Source organism: Melospiza georgiana, chromosome 13 (assembly GCF_028018845.1).
Source record: "Melospiza georgiana isolate bMelGeo1 chromosome 13, bMelGeo1.pri, whole genome shotgun sequence".
Taxonomy (NCBI): domain Eukaryota; kingdom Metazoa; phylum Chordata; class Aves; order Passeriformes; family Passerellidae; genus Melospiza; species Melospiza georgiana.
This window is the reverse complement of record NC_080442.1, coordinates 19,502,254-19,518,445: the sequence shown is the minus strand read 5'-3', so window position 1 is coordinate 19,518,445 and position 16,192 is coordinate 19,502,254. Positions and strand designations below refer to the sequence as shown.

The window sequence follows — 16,192 nt, the reverse complement described above, 5'->3', positions numbered from 1 at the left end:
TGACCTGCCTGATTTCCCCACCTACACAATGAATTCACACTACAGAGGGAAAGACAGCAGAAATCCAAGATTTTAAAGGAGTGAGGAACGATATTTTCAATTTTGACTGGGAAAAGCTTCTTTCCTTTTCATGAGCTGCCACAGCTTCTGACCAGTGCCATAAAGACCTCGATAATGGGGATGATGCCAAAATGGCAGCGAGGACACATGGAACATTATTCCCAGGACTGGCTGCTTCCCTAAGGTCCAAGCAACATTTCCATGACTGGGATGTGCTGCAGGAGAAGATCCAAGGAATAATTCCACAGCTGGGATCTGTTGCAAAAGATCCAAGGAACAATTCCACAGCTGGGATGTGCTGCAGGAGAAGATCCAAGGAACAATTCCACAGCTGGGATGTGCTGCAGGAGAAGACAAGAGCAGCCTCTGATTTCTCCAAACCAGCTGTGCACACTGAGTGAGGGAAGGGCAAGAGGAAAAAAGTTTGAGTGATGCCTTTGCCTTGTGAATAATGAACAGTTCAAGGAGGTCAACCCATTACAACTGCAACCGTTTAATTATTAATTATGCACAATCTATGAGCAAAAGGACAAGTTCAGAATGTTTAATGGGTGGTAACTCCGACTGGACCCTCTCTTGGCATTTTGTTATTAGCACTTGTCAGCAAGGTGCTCAGGCAGAAAGACAAAAGCAAAGCGGCAGAAAATCCGAGCTGGAGGAGGAGGGAGGGTTTAAACTTCAAACGCTGCTCCTAATATTTAATTTATAGAGTGCCAGGGCTCTGGTATAAACCTTATTGACTTCCCTGGAGTCAGGGGAAGCCACATTATCTAAATGAAGACCTGAGAATGAGAGCACTGAACAATCCCTCTCTTCTGAAGGCAGCAATAACAACATCAGGACCTGGATCTTCCTTTTTTCCCTCACAGATCTGAACAAAGGAAGAAAGAACCACCTAAGAGCACGTCCAGAAGCCAATCCTTTGGAACCTTTGCAATATGAGCTTGAATTACAGATCCCAGCATTATCCTCACTTACTCCTCCAACTGATTATCTGGAACTTCTCCTGCTCTGTTTGCTCTCCCTAAGCAGAGCAGTGGCACAGATGCTACTGAGGTCAGGAAATAAATAATGCCCAGCAAATCCACAAATAAACATGGATAAGGCACCTTCCTCCTTTTCCTGTCCAGCTTGCAGGTTTGCATGGATAACTTCAAGAAGAAAATTCAACAGATACAGGTTGGAGCTGCTTATTTTGTTTTGGAAACACTCTCATGTCAATGAAATTTGGGAGTAATTTCTGACTGGCAACAAACACCAAAAACCCTCAGGCTTTCCACACCTTCAGGGATGTTACCCACCACACAATTCCTGGATAGTGAAATATTTCTAAGAACATATTTAAATGGCTGAGATTTATCACAACCCTCTGCAGCAGAAATGCCACCACCTCTCTCAGTGGAAAACCAGGATTCACAGCTTTCCCTCAGCATCCAAGGGCCATTTCCACCACTGGGATCTGCTGCAGGAGAAGACAAGAGCAGCCTCTGACTTCTCCAAACCAGCTGTGCACAGCGAGCCAGGGAACAGGAGAAAAGCTGGAGAGACGCCATCAAGGTGGTGATGGAAAACTTGGGATAAACCCACATTCCTCATCCCTTGGGGCCAGCCCCACGGATGGAACCACGGACAACTCCACCAGCACGTCCTGCTGCCGCAGGGGCTGCCCAAATCCAAGCAGGTTTCGTTCCCGCTGCTCTGGGAAGGGTTAAATGCTCCTGCTCAATCCTTGCCCTCAGCTCTGTCTGTGCAGAAGGAGCTGCCATGGTGCTGTGGCTGCAGGGCCACAGGAGGGAAGTTAGCAGAGCCCAGCACAGCAAACCCAGCTCCTCTGCCTGCATTGAGCAGCTCCTCTGGGCTCCTGGCTCCTCCTTGGATGCTGAAATGGCAGCACTGCAGGAATAATGCCTGCCCTCTGCAAAGCCGTCCTGCCCTGTCACCTCAGCCCCCAAAATTAAAGAATTTTTAGGCTTCTCTCCTACTAAAGCTTTCAAAAAATGTATTTACTTTTCTATAGTAGCTGCATTTTGTTTTGTGGCCAAATAGTGATTTTTAGTTTTTTTTTTCTAGAAAAGTAAGTTTTAGATGCACCAGAAATACTGCCAGGTGCAATTACAGGTAATAAATGCACTGTGGCTCCCAGAAAATTCTGATTTGGAGGGAACCATAAGGATCACCAAGCTCAACTCTTAAGTGAATGATATTTAGCTACAACAAGAGCAGTGAATGACAATATTGTACAAACCCAGATTTACTCCTACAAGCACAACTTTCTTCCACAAAAAAATTTATATATCTATACATACATAAATAAAATCCATTTCCCAATTTAGATTTACTCCCTCCAGACCAACTTTCTTCCACAACATTCCTAAAAACCCCACTCTCCATATTAAAAAAAAAAAGAAATCAAAGCCCGACTTTCGATTTACACTTACAACTTTCTTCCACAAAAAAAAAAAATGTATATCTATACATACATAAATAAAATCCATTTCCCAAATCAGATTTACTCCTTCCAGACCAACTTTCTTCCACAATAACCCTAAAAAAACCCCACTCTCTATATAAAAAAACAAAATCAAAGCCCGACTTTTGATTTACACTTACAACTTTCTTCCACAGCATTCCTAAAACAATATCTCTATATAAAACAACAACAAAAAAAAATCCATTTCTGCCTTTCCAGCCAATCTACTTCAAAAGGCCCGAGCAGCCCTAATGCAGGGGATTTCTGACAAGTAACAAGTTGGCAGCAGCAGCGGCGGCTGGAGGTGGCTCCAAGGCCCGGACTTGAAAGAATTCCTGGATGGTTCCACCCCGGGCAGGAAGGTGAAGGATGATTACATCTCCGCACCTCCTGCTCCTCTCTCAGTAGCAGGCGCCCAAAGTGACAAATGATCCGCGGGGGCGCCTCGGTGTGAAGCTGTGTGCGCACAGGAAACTCGTTTATCCGCAGAGCTGGAGCTGGGCAGAGGCCAGGCTCAAAGGCCACTGTTTCATCCCCAAAACACAGCCTAGCTCAAAACCTCAGCCCTCCCGAGCTCCTCTTGCTCCCTCAAATCCTCAGCCATCCAGAGCTCCTCTTCCTCCCTCAAAACCTCAGCCCTCCCGAGCTCCTCTTCCTCCCTCAACACCTCAGCCCTCTGGAGCTCCTCTTTCTCCCTCAAAACCTCAACCCTCCCGAGCTCCTCTTGCTCCCTTAAAGCCTCAGCCCTCCCGAGCTCCTCTTCCTCCCTCAAAACCTCAGCCCTCCCGAGCTCCTCTTCCTCCCTCAACACCTCAGCCATCCAGAGCTCCTCTTCCTCCCTCAAAACCTCAGCCCTCTGGAGCTCCTCTTCCTCCCTCAAAACCTCAGCCCTCCTGAGCTCCTCTTCCTCCCTCAAAAACTCAGCCCTCCCAAACTCCTCTTCCTCCCTCAAAACCTCAGCCCTCTGGAGCTCCTCTTTCTCCCTCAAAACCTCAACCCTCCCGAGCTCCTCTTGCTCCCTCAAAACCTCAGCCCTCCTGAGGATCAGCTCCTCTTCCTCCCTCAAAGCCTCAGCCCTCCTGAGCTCCTCTTCCTCCCTCAAAACCTCAACCCTCCCAAGCTCCTCTTGCTCCCTCAAAACCTCAGCCCTCCCGAGCTCCTCTTCCTCCCTCAACACCTCAACCCTCCTGAGCTCCTCTTCCTCCCTCAACGCCTCAACCCTCCCAAGCTCCTCTTGCTCCCTCAAATCCTCAGCCCTCCCGAGCTCCTCTTCCTCCCTCAAAGCCTCAGCCCTCCCGAGCTCCTCTTCCTCCCTCAACACCTCAGCCCTCCTGAGGATCAGCTCCTCTTCCTCCCTCAACACCTCAACCCTCCCGAGCTCCTCTTTCTCTCTCAACACCTCAGCCCTCCTGAGCTCCTCTTCCTCCCTCCAAACCTCAGCCCTCCTGAGGACCAGCTCCTCTTCCAGCCGGCTGCTCCCCCAATTCCTGGGAACAGCAGAATTCCCCTCTTGGGAACGTGGAATGCTCCTGGTTAAATAACCCACTGGATATTGGGGTGGTTGGGTTGTAGCTACTGGGGGATATTTTTCAGAGCCCAGAAAAAGGGAGGAAAAAAGTGATTGGGAGCAGGAATAATCCAGAGTGTGGGACATGGCACTTAGCACTTTCTCCCCTTGCCATGATGGCTTAGATTTTTAGTTTATATATATATATTTTTAAGAATTTTAGCTTTTTATATTTAAAAATTTTAGGATTTTAGCTTTTGTATTTTTCATGTATTTATAATCCTGGAATTCTTTAGTATGTAACTCTAAACTCCATGTACAGTGTGAGCTGCTGCTGTCCTATTTTGGGCAGACACAACAATTCCTCTCCAGGCCTGGCAATCAAGGACATCTCACTGCCTCAGACCCCAGAGATGGAAACAAAAGTGAGTTGGGGGGAGCAAACTTGGGGTAAATTCCTTCATTACCCAAAGCTGTAATTGGGAGATTAGCCCCAATATGCAAATGGACCACACTCATAAAAGTATGAAAACCTGTGGTCCATTGTTGGGTGCAGGAATGTCCTAAATGTACCCGAAGGCCCTTCAATAACCATCACTGATTTTTATTCCCTTCCTTTTGCCTGGCCTCTGTTTTTAGGTAGTCCCAAAAATGCACCAGCCAGGCTCTGTGCCTCTGCAGGGCCTGCACAAACAGGTTAAACCTTCCCTCCACCACAAGTGTAATTGCTTTTTCTCTCCAACAAGCCAAGAATTCCTCCCTCTCCTGTCGCCCATCAGGCAGCAGAGCACAGCAGGTTTGGGCAGCCAGAGCCACACCGAGGGGACCTGGCAAAAAACTCAACCCATTTGTTGTTCCCTCTCCTCCCCTGCACCCTCCCGAAGCGTTTTTATTGCTTTTTCATAAAACACCGCTGCAAATAATCAAGCATGACCATTGACATCCACAAGATTGAGTTTTAGGAACCATTAAATGAGCTTGTTCTCCTGGGAAGGTTCTTGCTCAGGTTGGTCTAAAGGTAATTATTCAGCAATTCCTACCTGTGGTTTTACCTTGTTCCTGTAGAAGTCTCTGAATCTCAGACACTGGTAAGGTCACACTTTCTGTCTCCATAAAACTATTCCTTAAACCAGCTTATCCACAAAACAAATTATTGTAGCTTTGGGTAAACACACACACGCGTATAACCTATGGAAATCTCCAAAACACCAGGAATTTCCAGGTTTCCTACATTTAAATCAATACCTGAGACTCTAAAGAAAAATTCCCAAAAAGAAATTAAATCTTGTTTAATTCTGAGCCTTGTGGAGTTTTTTACTGCATTTACAGCAAGAGCAAATGCAGCGTGGATTCATTAAGGTGAAGGAATTCAGGAACCCTCCTCATGTTATTTGATCAAGCTGAACATCCTGGGAATTTTTAAGGCTATTCCAATAAGTAAGGGGTATATGTAACCCCATTTAAAAAAAGATAATCGGAACAGCTGTACAGAAAACATGGATTAAGTGCAAGTTCATTTTTTTCCACAGGAAAATCTGAAAACATATTGACACTGAAATGCTTCACAGCTCAGCGTTAACACCCCACCAGCTCTTAAATGTTTCTGGAGTAAGGATTTAAAAAGAGACAAAAAAAAAAAAAAAGGAAAAAAAAAAAGAGGTCTTTGATTTGTGGAGTTTGGAAAGTCCTTGAGCTAGATTAAACTGCAGTCTTGTGAGACCAAGTATCTCTGTGGGGGCACTTCACACAAATGCTCAAGAAACTCATGGAAATCTTCTCTCTGCTTACTCATGAAGCTATCAGGCTAAGGATTCATGAGGACAACTAATTAATTTTTCTCCTCATTTCTGCCTGGCTTGTTCAACCAGGCAGGTTTTGCAATGCTGCCTCCTGTGTGTACAAACCAGGATTTGCTCTTGGAAGTCTCCCCTCCCCGAGCTTCTGATGGAATTGGAATAACAAAATCACTTAAAACTGCCAAAATCCAGTTCTTATCCTCCCTCATCCAATACAATTAAAAACAAACAAAGCAAAAGCAACACTTAAATCACAATTACAGTGAGACAAACCACGGCACCTTTGAAACCAAAATTAATTTCTCTCAGGTGAGGAAGAAGAAAAGGTTGGAAAGCAGAGCTGATGTTTAACTACAGAGCTGGAGCCCAAAGTGCTCCAGGGGCTGGCAGGAATTGCCTTCCTAGAACGGACTACAGCTACATAAAGGTTAAACAAAACAGTCCTGCAGAGCTTAAGGAATATTTAAAGCACCCTACAGGATGTTTTCCAGCTTTCTGCTGGTCCAACCTTCTCCACATGCAGAGCAGACACCTCTAAAGCCTTGGGATCCAAAGGATGGGAAGCTGAAATGTTGAAAACCACAAAGCTCCTGGGTTTGGGCTTTTGGGATCTTTGTACCCAATCTGCAACCAGAATCATGGAATTGTCAAAGCTGGAAAAGACCTTCAGGGTTACTGAGTCCAGCTGCCAACCCAGCACCCCCATGCTCAGCACTGAACCTTGTCCTCAGGTGTCACATCCACACTTTTTTGAACATTTCCAGGGATGGTGACTCCACCACTGCCCTGGGCAGCCTGCTCCAATGCTTCACAACCTTTTCCACAAAGAAAATTTTCCCGATATCCAAACAAAACCTCCTCTGGCCCAGCCTGGGGCCGTTCCCTCTCCTCCTGTCCCTGTCCCCTCCTGTCAGGGACTTGTGCAGAGCCACAGGGGCCCCCCCTGAGCCTCCTTCTCTCCAGGCTCCCTCAGCTGCTCCTGGGCCTCTGGGGTTTGCATTTCTAATTCCCAGTTCTGCTCTTTTTGCGTATCTGGAACAGATTCCGACAACAAAAACTTTCAGGAATGGTTTGAAACTGCAGCTATTGCTCTGGAAGCACAATCCCCTGCCATGGCAGGATTTTTGGCTGTGCCACCATGAACAACAGGGCCACATCCAGGACACCTTCCCAGGCAGGCTCCTGCTTCCAGCCCCTCTCCATCCCTCATGTGGAGGCTCTGGAAAGGCTCACAGAGCCAGCAAGGAGTGTCCTTCCCAAAGGGAATCATCCATGTCACATTTCCTGGAGCTGGAGACAAACTCAGCCCAGTGCTGGGATATCCAGCATCCCAAACACCAGCAGCCTGCCTTTACTGCTGGCTGTGGCAGGAGGAACTCCAAGAACAGCCAGTCCATCCCACCTCTGGGCCAGGAGCAGGGATCCTGTCATGGTGGGAGATGCTGCTCCAATTAGGATTGGTGCTCAGACGAGCGTGGCTCATTTGGAGCTGGATCAGAGCTCACTCTGAGGCACCACATGGTAAAAAATAAAGGTTCTGGCAGGCACACTGATCCCATCCACACAATGCTCCTCACTAATTCTGCCATTAAAAAATAATCCCAGCCCCGATGCCATTAGCAGCCCCAGAAGATCATTTCTCAACACAAGCCATCAGGCACGGTTTGCTGTGATTTCAGAGGAGCCACCGTGCCTGGCTGGTTTGCTTCAATTCTCCTGCTTCTCAGATGGCTTATTCATTCTCTCTGTGAGTCAACTGAAGTCCTAGAAAACCAACAAATACACTTCTCAAACTGCCAAAGCGACCCACTCTGTTTCACGTATTTCACTAAGAGTTTACAACCAGGTCCAAAAATCCCGCTACTGCAAAAACCTAAAAATCCCCAAGGAATTTTTATTCCACAGCGTCCACTATCCCAGGGTGCCCCAAGCTCCATCCAAGCTGGCCTTGGACACTTCCAGGGATGGGGCAGCCACAGCTGCTCTGGGCAGCTGAACTAATTAATCCTATGAATTAATATTAACTTGGATTCCTGCTGAGTTTTGGTGGAAGTTCTACCAAATCCCACCACTACCAATACAATAACCCAGAAATAAAACCAGAAAGAATCAAGGTCTCCATTTCATCACTGTAAAACATCTCTAGGTTCTCCTGGATCAGGCTCTGAAGTTTTAGCTGGCTCCAGGGGAAAGACTGAGGGAATTTTAAGACCTCCTTGGAGTCAAGGGGAAAATCTGACCCAGAATAACCAGTCCTACAAAATCAGGATTTCTAATTCTGAAAATTCCCATTCTGACATCAAGTCTGTTCAAACCAAAGCGAGTGGAGCTTAAAGAACTTTCAGCTGAGCTGTTCTCTGTCACCAGGAGCATTAATGCTGAATGATGACTTCACTTGCTGTGGAACATAAAAATAATCTAAAAAATGCCAAAATACTGGTGAAGGTATTCAGATGTTCACAGCCTGCCCAAAGTTCCCTGGCTGAAGTTTTTGTGAGAAGATTGGAGCAGTTGTGATCCTGAGGAGATGTGAAAGCTGCCAGAAGGTCACAGAATCCTTTAGGTTGGAAAAGATCTCTAAGATCATCAAATCCAATAATCCCCCCCAACCTGAGCTCCTCAGGGCTGTGCTTTAGAACAGTGAGCTCAGGTTCAGGCAGCAGCACCCATTTAAAAGGGATTTGTGCAGCAGCAGAGCACATGATTGCCTTAAGCTGAGCTCCTTGAGGATGCAGAGGGCCTTTTGCTGGTGGCAATGGCACCTCTGGTGCTCTGCAATATCCACCCCTCAACCAAAGGTGTGTGTAAGAGGAATAATGATGGATGGAAGAGGTTAAAGAAACAGAATTCCCTAAAAAGCACCCAAAGAACCAGATCTCCACCAAGAGCCAGGGCAAAGACAGACTGGGAAAACTTCTCTTGACACAGAGGATCGTTGCTCATTTTAATGTAACTGCACCAAATGGCACTTCAGGAAGGAATTTTTTCATTCAACCTCAGCCAGAAGGACAGAAGCACTCACTGAGGTGAGCCCAGGCAGGTGGAGACAACAGGAAGGAGGACCTGGCTCACCCCAAGCCCAACAGAAGTTACAGGGACAGGCTGGAAGCAGCTGGATGGATTCACACAGGTTTTGGACACATCAGCACCCAGAACTCACCCAGAGGAGCTGGACATGACCTCCTGCTAGAGGCTGAGGCAGCTCTTCAGAGAGTGGTGTCTCCTGTTCTCCTGGTGGAACTCCCTAACCAGCAGCACCACCTCACAAACTTTAAAAATGAAGCCAACTCCTGTTTTCTGACAGCACACCATTTGCAGCCTTTTATAAAGGACCCAAGTGGTGATACAGTTATTAAAGAGATTTCAGTCTCTTGGCTTTGAGCTGCTTTTCTCAGGGAGGAAACAATCCCACTTTTTCAAGGATTCTGGAATATTTTTCAGGTGTTTAGAGGACAGAGGTCTGCCCTCAGCTATCTCCCCATTGCTCAGAGTTGGGCTCCAGCTCAGCTGGGGAGGGATGTGGGAGATGCAAGGAGTGTTCCACTCCAGAAATGTGATGTTTTGCCACTGAAATCCAGCCTCCTGCTCACACCTGCATCCCAGTATTTTACTGTGGCCTTCTGGTTGAATAAAAATGTTTGGATGGCATTCAGGTGCTTTCCTGCTTACGCCTCATTTTCCCTGCTTGATAAAATGCCCTTTTTGCCCATCAAAACCTCCTTTAACACGTCCACACGGAAGATTTGGTTGTGCCTGTCCCAGCTCACCAGAGGAACAGCTCCCAGCCCTGGGCTGAGGCTCCAGGACCCCGGCAGCTCCGAGCCCTGCCTCGTGAGACACCCAAATCTTGGATAAACTCAATATTTAGAGCAGAAAACCAGCAGAGAGCGGGACCAGGCCAGTTCATGTGTGAGAGCTCCGAGCTGCAACTTGTGCTGGGGAGGATGTTGGGCATTGTGCTTCATTAGGAAACAAAATATAAGCTTTCCACTCCATTAGGAATGACTTTAGGAGTGAAAGCACATAAGACGACGACTCACCTCATCAACAATGCACTGCAATAACTGGAGAGGCTGCAATGGCAAGGAGAGAGGGGGAAAAAAAGTATTAGACTATATGCAATATCTTTACAGTGGAGTGGAAAGAAAAAATCATTAATGCAATAAAATATAGCAAGATTAATCAACGGCAGCAAACTCTTATCAAAACATTGATGCTCAGGATGTTCTATTATTTCTAATGGTACCTAATCTAATACAGGCAGTTAAAGGTTTGCATTTTCTTCAAAATGCAATTTGCTAAGTTTAAAACAAGGCATTCAAGCATGCAGAGGGAGCAGCCATCAGGAAAAAGAAAAGTGAATTTTTTTCTGAACTCATAAAGCTTACCATTAAAGATCCCTGGTTTTTCTGAATCTGAAAAAAGACAATATGTAATTAGCATGTCATAATCAAAATGACTCACTTGGACACATTATGATCACTGAGAGAAAATTATTGCATCGCTGGTGGCAATTTGTGGGCATGTGTTAACACAATTTACATAATGAAAATACACAAATGTTAATAGCTCGCTTCTCATTTATAGGCGAAAGTCAGCAGAATGTTAATTTCACACAACACTTTTTAGTACCCTCCAGGTTGTATTAGAATAGGAAGAAAAACCATAATCCATTTCAAAAGGCTGTTTACGATTCAGATATAAATAATGTTTTATATTGCTAGATTGTGAACACTGGGCTTAATGTTGCAATCATTGCTAATGTTATGAAGCTCACTCTTTTTAAATTAAAAACCGATTTATTTAAAATTGAAATTAAATCATAGTCAGAAATTAGAATTTTGGATTACTGCCAGGCTCTGCTCACAATCCCTTTTTTGTGAAGAAAACTTTAATTATGTGGTTGAAGTATCTACTGCTGCTCAGGAAAGCCTCTACCACTCCACTTTTCCCCAAGTTTTTTATCCAGTTTTCCCTGGACTCTGAGCAGAGCACCACCATCTACGAGATGGGGAAGTTTGGTGAACTTTGTGTTGTTTTAAGTTGAAAAGGAAGATTTATCTCCAAGCCCTTCTGAATTTCTGGACAACCTGGGGGAGAGTTTGCAGTAACAGACCCTCCCACTGCTGCAAGAGCTGCAAAATCTCCCGACCCCCGATGGAAAAGAAGAAACAAAGGCAGGATCCCCACACAAAGAACGAAACACAAAGCACAGAGCAGGCACTTTGTGTAAAACGCTGAATTTTGGGGCGCTGCTCCCCCAGCACTTCCCAAGGCACCCAAAGCACAGAGCAGGCACTTTGTGTAAAATGCTGAATTTTGGGGTGCTGCTCTCCCAACACTTCCCAACACACCCCATTTCTCATGGAGGGGGTAATCAATCACCTGTTTTTCCCCAACACACACAAAGTTGTTGGCAACCCAACGCAATCCTGATGCAAACAGGATCCTCAGTGAAAATGTTCTTTCCTAACCCCGTTCCTTTGCCTTGCCCCTTCCACTCCATCCTCCCCCTCCCTGCTGCCAGGATGATGATTGTTTGGGCTCCCAGCAGCTTTGGGAGCTCTTTCCCCTTTCAGGATCCCCCAGGAACACTTTTCCAGCAGTAAATGGGATAGAGAGGAGGGTGAAGATCAGCACCAAGGAAATAGCTGCTGTTACACACCTCAAGTCTCTTATTACTGTATCAGCAGCACACAAACAAAGTTCCTGAGTATAATTCTGTTTTTTCCAAGGAGAAAATGCAATAATAAATAGGCAGAAGGAGCCCATTATATTTTTCAATCGTCAATCTCCATCTATTACAATTCAACAGAATAAATCTGCTGGTTTTGCTAATAAGCGAAATATTCTGTGGCTATAAAACCATTTTTTTTTTCCCCTACTTCACTTCCAGATGTTATATGACAAAATAGACCGAGCTTATTCAATAGGGATGATTTGGAGCTTCTTTACATTAGAGCACAGGAACAGATTTTAGCCAAACAGATCATCAGTCACATTTCCTTCCTGGAAAAATAGCTCTTGTCACGGAAAGGAATCGAGGTGGGGTCACACGGAGCGGCCCCAACGCGGGGATGATTACATCCAATTTCAGAGCAAGATTTAAAATATCATTTCTAATAAAAGCACTCGGCCCTCCTAATGAAAAATCAAGCAACACAAATCCAAGTGTTAGGGAATTCTCCCCGTGACACCGGCGGAGCCCGGCCCAGCCGCGGCCCCGCTCCCACACACGTCGTTACCAGCCTTTATTACACAATTCTGATGGCAACAAATTATTTGGAGATCATCTTCATAAATTTTGCATTGAGGTGGCTGGGCCACTACCTGGAATTGATTCAAAACGCTTAAGACACTCAATTACTTTTTAACACTGTTACCCGCTGTAACGACATCGCCGCCGCTTCCCTCGCATCTGATGATGCAACATCATTGTAATTGATTCATTTTCTCAATTAAATAAAGCTCCTGTGCTCTCCTCTCTGCAATGCCACCGAGACTCCCCGGCTAGATGGATTACCTCTTCTCCCTGCCTTGGATAAATGGCTGGTGAGGCCACGCTCTGCTCCTCCCTTCCCTCCGCAGAGCTGCAGCCGTATTTTTCAACTCGGGAGCGGGGCTGAACTTTGCTGTGTTTATATTAGGCAGATTTTTCACTGCTCAAACCACGTTGTTTACCTTTTTCCCAGCTCCCATCACAGGGCAGCTTCAAGCACTGCTCAAACCACGTTGTTTACCTTTTTCCCAGCTCCCATTACGGGGCAGCTTCAGCCACCATAAACCAAAGCCGAGCGCCGACAACTTTACGGCCGGGGCTTCTCCTCTTGCCCACAGTTCAGGGAAAAGGGGAGCAGCAGCTTTCCTGAGCACTAACAGCTGCTTTGAAAGGGCTCAGAAAATGTCCCATTTTTGTTTTCTTGCCTAAGTGCCAGGATTTTGTGCATTACTGGGAGATGAGGGGTTTTGGAGGCAGGTTCACCTTGAGGGATCCCAGTGCAGCAGCTGCAGCTCAAAAGCTGGAAAATTTGGGGTATTCCTAACCCTTATGATGCCCTAAAAACCTGGGGATTGAGGAGATTGTTATGTTTGCATGTTCTCCATGAAGAATTTTAAATAGTGAAATGGTAGCAGTGATGCAAAAAACCCAGAGTGAAAGCAAGGCAGAAAAAAAAGCGGGACATGTTTTGAGAGCATCAAGGAACGATTTGGTGTCCTTGTGAGAACATCCAGTGTCCAACTCAGGGATCCCCCAGCTCCAGAAGGTCATGGAGCTGCTGCAGCAATTCCAGAGGAGGACATGGAGGTGCTCCAAGGGTGGAGCTCCACTGGAGCCAGGCTGGGAGAGCTGGGAATGTTCCCCTGGAGAAGGGAAGGATCCAGGAATCCCCAAAGCCCTTGCAGGGCCTGAAGAGGCTCCAGGAGAGCTGGAGAGGGACTGGGGACAAGGGATGGGGGGACAGGACACAGGGAATGGCTCCCACTGCCAGAGGGCAGGGAAGAATGGGATAGTGGGAATTGGGAATTTCTGGCTGGGCTGGAATTCCCAGAGCAGCTGTGGCTGCCCCTGCACCCCTGGAATGCTCCAGGTGAGGTTGGACAGGGCTGGAGCACCCAGGGATGGTGGAAGGGGTCCCTGCCATGGCAGGGGGGGAACCAGCTGAACTTTAAGACCCTTTCCCAACTAAAGCATTCCAAGATTCCATGATCATTCCCCCTCAGAAAAGTCACTTTCAGGCTCTCAGCACCAAGACTCCCCCTCAGCATCTCTGAGCCCTGCCCTGCTCATCACCAGCACCTCCTGCCCAGAAGCTTCTCCAACCTTTCCAAAAGCCACTGAAACAGTCTGAACTTGCAGAAATAGCTTCACTATTTGGTATTTTTGAACCTGCCTTGTATTTTCAGTGGATTTACCTACTGCATGTGACAGTTCATGATTTGCAGAAACAGGGAAATGATCAATAAATCTGTCCCATTACCAGAGTACTCCTCAGGCCACGGAACACCAGTGGAACCCGGATAATCCACTCCAGAAAGCACAATCTCCAAAAAGCACTTCTTTTTCCCCCCCAAGGTTGGTTAAAAATGCCAAAGTTTGTCTCCTGCTTCATCTCCTATTTAATGAATGCCTCTGGTTAAGAAAGGCAACTTCTGACAGACCATCAGGTTATTTTTCTGTCTCCATGGAGATCCTGGGCCGGGAGGTGGCTGAGAAGACCTCTCCCATCCCTCTCCCATTGCAGGCACCAGCACAATCAAGGAAACTCAAATGAATCCACCCCGGGTACCTTGGAGGAGGCGCCAGCTACAGCTTTAATTTTCGCTTTTACTCCCTGGAATTAGGACTTGCCCTGGAGCTCTTGTTTGAGAGATTTGCAGGTGACCCAGGGTTAGATCTTCCCATAGCAGTTAGCAAATTTTCTCTTTACATATATACTGCTTTTCAAGCTCCTTCTAGTGGCTTTTTTAATAGAAAAACCCATCTACCAACAAATCATACAGTTATGATTTTTAAGGGAGGCTTCACGCGACAACATTTATTTTCCTGTGGATTTTAAAAGCAGACAGAAGTTATTTTTCAACTGCACAAATGAGCAAAGGAGCAAAAAGTAACATTGTGTCCTACTGACAAAAGCTTTATCTCTGCCCTGATATAAAAGGTAAAGGAATATCTAAATATTCTGGTTTCCACAGGGGCTTCACCACCATTCCACAATTCCTGTGGAATTAAGGGATGATCTTCAGATAAATTTTACAATTTCTTGCAAAATTGCAATTGCTGCTACTTCTGCAAGAAGTCAAAGCACCAAACCAGTGAGAATGACCTCCCTAATTTGTTCCTGATATTCTAAACACCCTTCCCCATCCGGGGATTTTGCAAATGGCAAATTTCAATCACTGACACAAAACATTTAAAAAAAAAAAAAGAAGAAAATTATTTCACAATAAAAAAGACAATTCACAACAACCTTAATATTAAATATATTCTTACAATTATATTACGCTGCTTTTCCCCGAGGTCTCCAAACAAATTTATATAAAGAGATTATTTCATCCACCATTGAACTGCAGCCACTTCTCAGAGAAATCTCTTTATCAGAGTTTAGAAACACAATTCAACAAAGTGGGCATGGAAAGCTCCACACTGTTGGAGGGATTGTGGTGACAACAACTCCTCCCAGCAATAATTTCTACACCAGAGTAGGACCAGAACACCCTGACAACAAATCCCTTGGTCAGCACGAGTAGGGATGAGGAAAAAAAGCCAAATTTAGCAAATTGCTGTTGAAAACTTTGGGATGATTTAAGTTGGAAAAGGTCCCCAAGATGACAGAGTCAACCATCATCCCAAATGTGGCTGCAGGCCTTGCTCCCAGCACCACAAAAAGTGAGTGAGGAGAACAAAGAATGGTCCAACAGACACCAGGCAAAGAACTGGGTTTGTTCCATGCACATCTTGCTTTTTGTGCCACACAAATGGCAACAGAGAGGAACAGCAGGAGAACTTCTTGGACACCATGGGAGAGGGAAAATGAGCACAACTGAGCGAGGAGAAAATCACTGAATTCTCTGAGGGATCCAACAAAGTCCAAACCCCCAAAATCCACAAACGCCGTGGTGGGATGTCCAGGAAGGACAGGCTGAACCACCCCAGGTGATCCCTCCTGCTTCCCTGGGCCTCAGCCCGGGCACCCCCAAAGGGAGCTGTGGGAATGTTCAGAGGAGAACCGCACCAGTCAGAAACCCAGGGAGACCCAAAGAACCTGCAAACAGAGCAAGGACACCACAACCACCACCCCATCCTGCTCTGTGCTCATTCCACTCACAGCTGCCCTCAAATCCTGCAGCATGGAAACCTCTCCAGGAACAAAGCAGAGGAACCATCTGAGAGCCCCCAGCCGCAGCAGCAGGGGTGAAGAGCAGCAGATGAATCTCCACCAGGATTGTCCCCTGCTCCTGAGGACACCCCTGCAGGTCCCCTCTGGCTTGGAAACGAACAGGTAAAAATGGTGATTGCTGAAGTCTCTCACTTTCTGAGCCATCTAAAAAAACTGGAGCTGCAAAATCAGCTGTGATCACTGCAGATGTCACAATTCCAGGGACAGCTGAAAGGAAGTAAATCCAGAGCAATAAAAATTGGGGTTCCTCAGGTGAGTTTTCTACTCACACTGAGGCACCACCATCCTCTCCTGTGTCACTGGACTGCCCATGGAGGGTTGTGTTGCACTCTCAGGAATGAACCCCAAATTTCCACGGGATTGGCAGAAGAATGGATGCTCTGGACATGAGGAAACATGCCCAGACCTCAAAATTATTCACTCCTCATCTGGGGCTGGAGCTCCTCACTGTGCTGAGCAA

At 46.3% G+C, this 16,192-nt stretch overlaps 2 protein-coding genes across 2 annotated transcripts in view; one reads left to right on the top strand and one right to left on the bottom strand.

The window, feature by feature from the left end:
• The window catches only part of LOC131089171 (uncharacterized), a 2,306-nt gene extending 1,441 nt beyond the window's left edge, over positions 1-865 (top strand). Inside the window, exon 3 of the mRNA XM_058033762.1 lies at positions 1-865. This exon is cut by the window's left edge and continues 1,010 nt beyond it. The gene's annotated coding sequence lies outside the window, so the exon portion shown is untranslated.
• Positions 1-16,192, bottom strand: part of MAP2K5 (mitogen-activated protein kinase kinase 5) — a 119,752-nt gene that overhangs the window by 23,080 nt on the left and 80,480 nt on the right. The window contains exons 18-19 of the mRNA XM_058033760.1: positions 10,222-10,248; positions 9,874-9,906 (exon numbers count right to left, since the gene is read on the bottom strand). Coding sequence (XP_057889743.1) covers positions 9,874-9,906; positions 10,222-10,248 — 60 coding nt within the window. The remainder of the gene's footprint in view (positions 1-9,873; positions 9,907-10,221; positions 10,249-16,192) is intronic.